At 42.1% G+C, this 11,348-nt stretch overlaps 1 protein-coding gene across 2 annotated transcripts in view; it reads right to left on the bottom strand.

Moving 5' to 3' along the window:
- Positions 1-1,504: 1,504 nt before the first annotated feature.
- CSGALNACT2 (chondroitin sulfate N-acetylgalactosaminyltransferase 2) overlaps positions 1,505-11,348 on the bottom strand; it is a 107,822-nt gene continuing 97,978 nt past the window's right edge. For both annotated transcript variants that reach the window (XM_073596844.1, XM_073596845.1), the window contains exon 8: positions 1,505-9,442. In XM_073596844.1, the coding sequence (XP_073452945.1) occupies positions 9,150-9,442 (293 nt within the window). In that variant the 3' untranslated portion in view covers positions 1,505-9,149. The remainder of the gene's footprint in view (positions 9,443-11,348) is intronic.

Genomic DNA, 11,348 nt, shown 5'->3' with positions numbered 1-11,348 from the left:
GATATGTAGATGGTACTGGAGGCGCAGGGGTTTCAAAAATCCAATAAACAGACGCCTACTCCAATTAATTTAAAAAAAAATGGAACAAGGGTAAACAGATGCAGGGGGTGCAAGGGTTCACTGAATACAGCCCAATTTGGAATAACTCATATGTTGAGCTGGCTAAGCTACAAGGAGGGCACAGGTGGCGCACCTTCGGTGTGTCTCGTCTCATTTTTCATATTGGCAAGTTTATGTCCTTGTCTGAAATACAAAGAGAGTTCAATTTAGCTCCCACCATGCTTTAGTCCTACCTTCAGCTCAGGCATGCCGTGGGCGCAAAGTGGATGCAGATACCCTGTTTCCCCGAAAATAAGACCTAGCGTGATTGTCGGTGATGGCTGCAATATAAGCCCTACCCTGAAAATAAGACCTACAAGGACCTTATATAGGGCTTATATTGCAGCCATCACCAACAATCACGCTAGGTCTTATTTTCGTGGAAACAGGGTAGCTGGGTTATGTCGTCTACCCCTATTTTTCACCTATTACAGTCTTGCACTGAAACTAAGGGGATTAGATCACACTGTTATCAAATGCTGCTGACACACCACCTGAGGGCACACCCTATTAAGGCTGTATCCCTATGGGAAAGGGACCACTCACAGGAGACCAGTGGGAGGAAGCACTGCAATCCATTTCTACCTACTCTTTGAATGTTGCAAAAAAGGTATCACAATTGTACATTACACCCCACAAAAGCTTCACAAAATGGGCAGGCTGGCAGACTCCTTATGTGGTAGGTTCAGGCAGCACAATAGGGACCTATTCGATCTCCTCTGGTGATGCCCAATGCTCCATCGTTATTGGAGTAAGGTGCTTGGCACACTCAACCGGGTGTTTCAAACCAATGTGCCGCTAAGCCCAATTTACTGTATTATTGGGAGTTCTGGAAGAGGTGATCCCAGAGGAGTTGGTTAGGACTGCATTTACCAGGGCCCTGTTTCAGGCCCGAAAACTTATTTTGATGGGTTGGAAATCGTTCTCACCACCCACAGTCGCCTCGTGCATAACACACATGGAGAATACCCTTGTTATGGAAAGGTATATCTATCAACACAGAAGGAGCCTGGGTAGATTTGAACGTATTTGGTCACCATGGCTGGATACGCCAGGACTGAGCCCCGGGGAGTTGGTAATGTCCAGACTTCTACAATGTCCTGTGGGATAATTATGCCATGCTTATGTCACTCTGTAACGGTTGTAATATGTCTATGAACATGTTTTGACGACACGGGACCTTGATTAATATGTATGTGATGGCACAACAATAAACCTGATATGTAAATGTTGATTTTTGCAAGTGCAATGTATATACATAGGACATTGTTTACATATGTTTATTAAAACTTTTTTTTTTTTTTAATCAAAAAAGGGAAAATGCAGCCCCATCAAAAACCAATCTGTATAAATAAAAGGCAAAAGTAAAGGTAGAAAAAAAAAAAAAAAGACACAAAGCCCATCGTTTAGAACTGGTTTATATAAACTGTAATACTACTGGTTCAGAAGTAGACAAAAACATTGTATGTAAATGGTGGGACTTCAGTCCACCAAATACTGTAAACAGCAGAACATACAAACATAAACAAACATCGTCCTTAGCCAAAAAAACAAAACAAAACAAAACAAAAAAAAATAAAAAACTTTATTTGTTCCATTGCTTGTTACTTGTGACAACAAAGTAATGTCTAGTCTTGTCCGCGGTTTTCCTACAACCTTTTCCTAAAAAAGCAAAGCTCTTTGGTAAAATGTTAAAGTGAGCTGTAACTGGAGGATTCCAGAATTTGAGAGGCAAGGAAGAAGAAAAAAAAAAAAAAAAAAACACGACTAGATCAAAAATCAATCCTTCATTAAAAAAAAAATTTTTTACTTTTACACCCAGAAAAGGGCAGAATAATAGGACAATGACACAATCATTATACTTCCTTACATATAAAAACTGCTTGTGTGAAGCTGAACTGCCAATGGTGCAGTGATTACAAAAGTATTGACACCCTTCCCCCCAATGCTCAACCGTCACCATCTCATCTTTCTGCTTGTTAATACTGAAAAAAAATTTATTTTGCCAACCCTTTGGTTAAAACCAGAGTTGACTAAAATTGAAGTATTTTAGGTTCAATGTGTATGATGTTTTGTTGTGTTTTGTTTGTTTGTTGAGGAAGATAAATAAAAAAGGAAAAAAAAAAGAAAGAAAAAAAAAGAAAGAGTTGAAGCAAACCTGTCACTGAAATAAAGTTATTTTATGAAAGTGCTTAATTGGCGCTCTCCCCACCACCCCATAAACCACCAGCACTAATGAAATGTGCCTATGAAAACAAGTAAACATAGGTAGGCCATACACGGTTCGAATCTTGGCCGGTTCAACAGGACTGAATATACCAAGTTTATCGATCAATCAACTTGGGTACAACCAGCCTGTCTGATTTTACATGCGATTAGTCCTAGCGGCTGTTATAGTTGCTAGCAATAATCACTGTTCTCCTGGCGGGGAAGGTTTCCCCGCCCCCTAGTTAGTGACATACCAATTAGTCTTGTATTTACCCAATCCCACTGCTCCTTCCTTCCACAAAAACCAGGCCACTTTTTTAAAAGAACACGTCATCGAGGGCTGGCATCTTCCTTGTCCCTACACTGGCCCACTAAGAACAACGCATGCGCTGTATTGCATTGGTGACATAGCCTTCCCATGGGACAGCTGAAGGCCTGGCTAGGTCACCAGAAAACTAGGAAGCTAAAATGAATTAAATTGCAGCAACATTTCTTTTACTTTACATAGGCACGGAGTAGGTTTCTATATCAGCATACAGATCTGCATGCACCTGCAGTGTTTAGTTTGGTAGGGAGGGGGGTCAGCTTTAAAGTAGACCTCCATACTACTTTCCTGCAAAGTCCTAAGCAGAGCCACAACCCCAGCAGGTCACAGCTGTGCTCATTCTTGAAATCCCATAATTCTTAGGGAATCCTGTATCAAAGATGTGCCATGTTTTTATTAAAAAGAAAAACAAATCTAATTTATTTATTTGAATATTTATTAAAAAGGTAAGAATAACGTGGAACTTTAACTATTAAAAAAAAATTTAAAAACGGGTGAACAGGCAGGATTAGGATTTTTAATGCAGAAGAGACATCCTTTGTCTCTTCTGCACTAAAGTTTACTTACCTGCCTGTCCGCCCCTTTATGGTGAGATGTGCATGCGCAGCTCACTGTAGAAATTCAGCAACACTGAAGCTGACACTGTGGAAGTGATGTCACCCCCGACCAACCAATGAAAGTGGCTGGCGTCTGAGTCCTGGAAGACAGCTGTCCAAAGATGTCAGAGACCTTTGGGCAACTCCGGGATGCCGCATTGCTGGATCCAACAGGAGTAGAGTTCTGCTTTAAATCAACCCACAATCATTTCCTTTTGTAACTGCTATTGCACAAGTTTATTTCTTTGACAGGTTTGCTTTTAAAAAAAAAAAAAAAAAAAAAAATCTAATTTTCAAACATCTGAAATTGGAAGTGCTGACTAAAAGCAGTCACATGTGACATTACTCGAATTCACCGGAAACGTATGTCCTATTGTTTGATGGCTACCCTTTGTTGTCCTGTTTGAATACGGTCTTATGTCCTCCTGCTTGATGCTTGCTTTACTCCATTAGTAAGGCCTAGGCTTTCCCACCTAAATGATCCAAGCCCCGCCCATCCTGTCCAGTAAGAACCTCTCAGTAGCCAATAAGACTGCTCTCTGAAGAAGGTTCGGTAGGGCCTGGCACTTACATTTGGAAAGTCAAGACCCATCAACATCCATGGTTTTAGGAATACTGAAGGCAATGCCAGGCCCCTTCTATTTGGACTTACTTTTACATTTTGAAAGTGAACTTTAAATAAATAGACCATTCTAACCGTGGAAGTGTATAAATACTGTGCTACATATAACAAATGACATTTACACATAACATTGTCTCCTAAAGCAAAGAAACGCAAATCACCAATTGGTAGAGATGTGTCCATTCTTTCCATTACATCATAGTGACAGATGCAGCAAGGAGAGCTGTGATTATATCAGAAGCATTACATTTTACTTCTTCTGATCTCTGCTCACAAAAACTAAAGTGTCCTCAAATTTATTTTGCAATTAGGCGCAGAACAATGTATACTCTTTTTTTTTTTTTTTTTACAAAATGCTACAAATAAAGTAGGGTTGTGCGCATGGCTGAGTTTTGATTTAAACATTTTGAAGGCTGGGTGTATTATAGAGTGAACCTGAGCCAGGGTCAGTCCTCTGATTCTATGTAGCAAAGTACTACACCTGGGATCAGAGGATTGCAGGTATAATGCTAGGCTCCTGCAGACTCCCTTTCTCCAGCTCTCTGGCCATACAGAAGTACAGACTTTCAGTTACAGAGCTGGAGGAAGTGCCAATAGACTACACGTGCACTGAGCACCGCACCGGGTTCCACTGAGAACTGCAAGTCTCTCTGCTGCGGCGAAAATGGGACTTGTAGTTCATTCATTCACAGATCTCTGTGAATGAATGACATGGCTGTTGTAGAGAAGAACCCCTGCATACTGTCATGGCGGGTGGGGTTTTCTCTATTTTCATAGAACAGCTATATTAACATATGTATTGAAGTAAAAGAAAAGGTTCTTAAAAAGTGATAAGCCTCTTTAAACTCATCTAAAGTGAAGCTTTAGCGAATATGTTACCCCAACATTTCATATTCCCGATATGTGTCTGTTGTACCGTGTACTTATTTAGAAAAATATCCTCTTTGTATTGCTTACTTTGTGTGAAATACCTGGTGATCCTGCCAGTCCCCCCCCCCCCCCGATCTCCTGCTTCAAACTGACCACACTAGGCATAGAAGCACATCCACCCTAGCGTAGTCAGTTATCTGGCAGAACAGAATACCTGTTCTCTAATGATCAGACTTGTGCTGACCCCCCTCCCCGTACAGCCATTCACTGGGAGATCAATGTGCTGCTGTTTATCCTCCCCCAGCTTCCAGCTCTCTAAGCCCCGTATGAAGCCAAGAACAGAAGGTGTGTGATGACTTTTAAAAAAATTATACATGATTTTTTTTTTATATATCTATAGACACAAACATGTTGCCTTTCATTTCTATTTGAAATGGGTTGCTTTGCAAAGCAGGGGTCCACATATACTTTAATCGACATATTAAAGGGTACAGTCCAACCAAAGCAGTTATGTCAGCTACCAAAGCTGACGCTTTAATTCCTAAATAGGATAACCTTTCAAAGAAGGATACAGGTAACATTTCAGAGGCAGTCAGTGAGATATTAATGAACACTGCACTGTGCTAAAACGACTTAATTTCCCTTAATAGCAGTTCTCTCCAATCACCTGCATCCACATTCCAGAGAGCACCTCACAGGGTCAGGAGGAGGACAGTCAGACTGCACTTCCTGAAGCCTGTTCTCGAACTTCTCTCTCTGAATATGATTGGTGGTGCAGAAAGAAAACTTACATACAATGTATGAATTGAATTGGATAGGTGGCTGTAAGAAACTTTGATATATTTCCATTTTTTTACTATATGCGGGAGACAGTATAGAGCTTGCAGTGCAGGAACCAACATCACAAGCAGGTACTATATGTGGGGGACAGTACAGAGCTTGTAGTGTAGGTTCCAGCATCACAAGCAGGTACTATATGTGGGGGACAGTACGGAGCTTGTAGTGCAGGATCCAGCATCACAAGCAGGTACTATATGTGGGGGACAGTACAGAGCTTGTAGTGTAGGTTCCAGCATCACAAGCAGGTACTATATGTGGGGGACAGTACGGAGCTTGTAGTGCAGGATCCAGCATCACAAGCAGGTACTATATGTGGGGGACAGTACAGAGCTTGCAGTGCAGGATCGAGTATCACAAGCAGGTACTATATGCAAGAGACAGTATAGAGCTTGCAGTGTAGGTTCCAGCATCACAAGCAAGTACTATATGTGGGGGACAGTACAGAGCTTACAGTGCAGGATCCAGTATCACATGCAGGTACTATATGCGGGAAACAGTATAGAGCTTGCAGTGCAGGATCCAGTATCACGAGCAGGTACTATATGTGGGAGACAGTATAGAGCTTGTAGTGCAGGAACCAACATCACAAGCAGGTACTATATGTGGGAGACAGTATAGAGCTTGCAGTGCAGGATCCAGCATCACAAGCAGGTACTATATGTAGGAGACAGTATAGAGCTTGTAGTGCAGGAACCAACATCACAAGCAGGTACTATATGTGGGAGACAGTATAGAGCTTGCAGTGCAGGATCCAGCATCACAAGCAGGTACTATATGTGGGAGACAGTATGTAGCTTGCAGAGCAGGATCGAGTATCACATGCAGGTACTATATGTGGGAGACAGTACAGAGCTTGCAGTGCAGGATCCAGCATCACAAGCAGGTACTATATGTGGGAGACAGTATAGAGCTTACAGTGCAGGATCCAGCATCACAAGCAGGTACTATATGCAGGAGACAGTACGGAGCTTGCAGTGTAGGTTCCAGCATCACAAGCAGGTACTATATGTGGGGGACAGTACAGAGCTTGCAGTGCAGGATCCAGCATCACAAGCAGGTACTATATGTGGGAGACAGTATAGAGCTTGTAGTGCAGGAACCAACATCACAAGCAGGTACTATATGTTGGAGACAGTATAGAGCTTGCAGTGCAGGAACCAACATCACAAGCAGGTACTATATGCAGGAGACAGTACAGAGCTTGCAGTGCAGGATCCAGCATCATAAGCAGGTACTATATGAGGGAGACAGTATGTAGCTTGCAGTGCAGGATCGAGTATCACATGCAGGTACTATATGTGGGAGACAGTACAGAGCTTGCAGTGCAGGATCCAGCATCACAAGCAGGTACTATATGTGGGGGACAGTACAGAGCTTACAGTGCAGGATCCAGTATCACAAGCAGGTACTATATGCAGGAGACAGTACAGAGCTTGCAGTGTAGGTTCCAGCATCACAAGCAGGTACTATATGCGGGAGACAGTATAGAGCTTGCAGTGCAGGATCCAGCATCACAAGCAGGTACTATATGTTGGAGACAGTATAGAGCTTGCAGTGCAGGAACCAACATCACAAGCAGGTACTATATGTGGGAGACAGTATAGAGCTTGCAGTGCAGGATCCAGCATTACAAGCAGGTACTATATGCAGGAGACAGTATAGAGCTTGTAGTGCAGGATCCAGCATCACAAGCAGGTACTATATGTAGGAGACAGTATAGAGCTTGTAGTGCAGGAACCAACATCACAAGCAGGTACTATATGTGGGAGACAGTACAGAGCTTGCAGTGCAGGATCCAGCATCATAGGCAGGTACTATATGTGGGAGACAGTATGTAGCTTGCAGTGCAGGATCGAGTATCACATGCAGGTACTATATTTTGGGGGACAGTATAGAGCTTGCAGTGTAGGTTGCAACATCACAAGCAGGTACTATATGTGGGAGACAGTACGGAGCTTGCAGTGTAGGTTCCAGTATCACATGCAGGTACTATATGTGGGAGACAGTATAGAGCTTGCAGTGCAGGATCCAACATCACAAGCAGGTACTATATGTAGGAGACAGTATAGAGCTTGTAGTGCAGGATCCAGCATCACAAGCAGGTACTATATGCAGGAGACAGTACAGAGCTTGCAGTGCAGGATCCAGCATCATAAGCAGGTACTATATGTGGGAGACAGTACAGAGCTTGTAGTGCAGAATTCAGCATCACAAGCAGGTACTATATGTGGGAGACAGTATAGAGCTTGCAGTGCAGGATCCAGCATCACAAGCAGGTACTATATGTGGGAGACAGTATGGAGCTTGTAGTGCAGGATCCAGTATCACAAGCAGGTACTATATGTGGGGGACAGTATGGAGCTTGTAGTGCAGGATCCAGTATCACAAGCAGGTACTATATGTGGGAGACAGTATGGAGCTTGTAGTGCAGGATCCAGTATCACAAGCAGGTACTATATGTGGGGGACAGTACAGAGCTTGCAGTGTAGGTTCCAGTATCACATGCAGGTACTATATGCAGGAGACATTACGGAGCTTGCAGTGCAGGATCCAGTATCACAAGCAGGTACGTTCTGAATTCACCAGATTACCTACAGAAGAAAGATAGCTTGAATGCCTGGATAAAAAAGTATATGGAGCAGATAATTGGTACCCCCGTATGCCAATCAAGTTTTCATTTTCGGCTCTAACTGGACTGTACCTTTAACAAGCCTTTAGCCTAGTGTAAAGCATCCTGGCTGCTTATAGCACCTTGTGGCCTCTTCTAGAAGCAAAGGATATATCATGCGTTTCAGTCATACTATTTACTTCATACTAATTTGTCACCGATTAGCTTATTGCTGTGCTATGTCACCCTCTCCTCTGACAGATGATTTCTGCTATAAGAAATAATTGTGCTTAATCTGACCTGCCAGCGTGCACCAAGAAAACTATTCACATAACTGGCTGACAAAATGGAATAATTCAACCGTAATGTAAAGATGTGCCTGACAGTTCTACAACATTCCTTCTGAATGCTTGTGACAATCAAAGTTAAAAAAAAAAAAAGACAAAAACATCATAACAAATCAAAATTTAGCAAAAATTAAAAAACAAAAAACAAAAAAAAAAAACACAAAAAATTGAATATTTACACATTCTCCTTTTCCTGCAGTGATCATAGGGGACGCTCCCTCTGCAGTAGTAAGGCACAAAAACTGTCCATTACTAGGCCCAAACGTACCTGTGTGTTCCCTTTGCTGTGGTATCTATGCCATGGGAATACATTTCTCAGATATGGATATGCTGATCTAGTAGCGTAAACGTATTATTAAATCTGATTATTTTCTGTGCTGAACAAACACACAAAGCATAGTTAGAGTACATGTTCTCTGTAAGATCTCTGACCCCTGTCCAGAATTACCCAGACACCTTTGCAATGGATAGTATGGCACAAAAAGCATCAATGCTCTCATGATACGCTGGGCTTATTTATTAGTGATGATGTCCTGCATCCATAATATTGTACCCTTTTATTTCTATTCAGGCCCAGCTGACTATTCATTTTCAGCTTTTAGGGCTTTCATGGTTCCACGCAGCACTTGATGGCTCATGCATCTGGTTCATTAATTGTCCTGAAGGCTTGCTTGCGCAAGTGGGCCTCAATTTCATCCCGAAACACCAACATTCCGAGGTGTGGGTGAGAGGCCTCGTTCATGGCCTTAGATTGGATGCACATGCGATACTGCTCAGGAGTGAGTTCATCCACACAATGCTTCTCATGCCACAGATGAAACAGGCCCGGCACTGGTGTTCGCACCACAATCAAATCTCCGTGGAGATATTTTCTGTATAAATGAACATCTTCTCCTCCCCAGCCTCTAACTTCCAAATCAAAGCCACCTGGAAAAGACAAAAGAAGCACACTGAGTACAAAAGGGTTGTCTCTCAAGCTTTCCACTAGAGGGAGACAAAACATTAATAATGATCAGCAAGTGTGCTAAAATGTGGAACTGAATAGACTAGAGAAAGATTTACAATAGTGGGAAGATCATTCATTGCACAATTTATTTACTAGAGAAGTGATTCATACAATTCTTAGTAGGGCTGCAACTAACGATTATTTTCATAATCAATTAGTTTGTTTCGATTAATCGGATAATAACCTTAAAAAAAAAAAGTGTGCTGTATAATTTAATATGTAAAAAGTTTAAAAAAAATGTATTCTTAAAAATCTCTATGCAGTGGTAAATATAAATAACCAACTATATATTTAGGGAGAAAATTCCCTAATCTACTCTGATCATAGCAGACAGAAGAGATATACTGTACATGCATACCCCACTTTTAAGTACACAATGGGGTTTATTTACTAAAGCTGGAAAGTGCAAAATCAGGCTCACTTCTGTATAGAAACCAATGAGCTTCTAACCTCAGCTTGTTCAATTAAGCTTTGGTAATAAAACCTGGAAGCTCATTGGTTTCTATGCAGAAGTGAGTCTGATTTTGCACTTTCCAGCTTTAGTAAATAAACCCCATTGTGTACTTAAAAGTGGGGTATGCCTGTATATACTATTGGAGGTTGAATCTAGTAAATATCAGACTAGGAGATCACATTTTTTATTTGGACCCCTTTCACACCGGGGTGCATGTAATGATCCCTGCCTCCTTGTAATGTGCCCTGTTCCAATGTGCCCCGCCTGCATGTAATGTGCCCTGCTCCCACGTAATGTGGCTTGCCTCCATGTAAAGCTACAAACTATAGTATAGCGTGCCTCTATAACAAGGTAAAAAAACTTCTGCTTTTACACCCACTCACTTCCTGCCCAGGACTACATGTTCCATGAGGCATTGCTCCTCACACATTCACATTCACAAGTTCTCAGGCACTTCCTGACATGTATGGACGGTGTACTGAGCTGTATGTGTGCTGCACTGTATTTCCTGACATGTAAACAAATAATGCATTCTGTATGCAGACCAAATAATCAGATGGCCGATTAATCGATTATGAAAATAGTTGACAACTATTTTCATAATCGATTAGTTGTCGATTAATTGATTAGTTGTTTCAGCCCTAATTCTTAGCTTAAAGTAGATCTTCACCCTGGGAAAAAAATGTAAAGCCATCAGTTACAAATACTGTAGCTGCTGATTTTTACCAAAAAGACACTTACCTGTACACGGATCCAGCGCTGTCCTCACCCGGGCCGCTTCTTCGCTAGTCTTCGGGTCCCCAACGCTGTGGGAAGATGGCTGTGACTCACTGAGACTTCACAGCTGGCTCCCCATTGCATATGAGTAACTCTGTGATTTGGGAATGGAACTTCAGCCTTCTGGGACCTGTGATGTCCCAGGACACTGCGGGCAGGGCAAACTTCCACCTGAATCCTCTAGGCGATTCCAGTGGAAGTAGGAGTGGGTACCTGCCAGAAATAGGTACCTGCTCCCTAGAAAAAGAAAATGCCAACAGTAGAATTGGAAGAGGATCACCAGAACTTCTGTTTTAGGGTGATGTTCTGCTCTAATGGCAAATCCCAACTTTGGTACTCAGTTATAACCTGTTACCCTGTAAAGTCACTAATATACATTAAAGAAAACCTTCGACACAAAATATGAACAAAGCATATCCCTCTATAGTGTGTACTTGTCTCAAGAGCACTGTGTCATTTCTGCCTGCTGCTTCATTCCTCTGCTCTCAGCATGAATCACATCTGACAAGTTTTTCTGACACCAAGAGAAAACAGATGACAGGGCGTGGGGGTCTCCAGCACACAACCTGTGATTGGTTCAGCCTCAACTCTGTTCC

Source organism: Aquarana catesbeiana, linkage group LG08, assembly GCF_042186555.1.
Source record: "Aquarana catesbeiana isolate 2022-GZ linkage group LG08, ASM4218655v1, whole genome shotgun sequence".
In the NCBI taxonomy this organism is placed as follows: Eukaryota; Metazoa; Chordata; class Amphibia; order Anura; family Ranidae; genus Aquarana; species Aquarana catesbeiana.
This window is presented reverse-complemented; position numbering and strand designations above follow the sequence as displayed.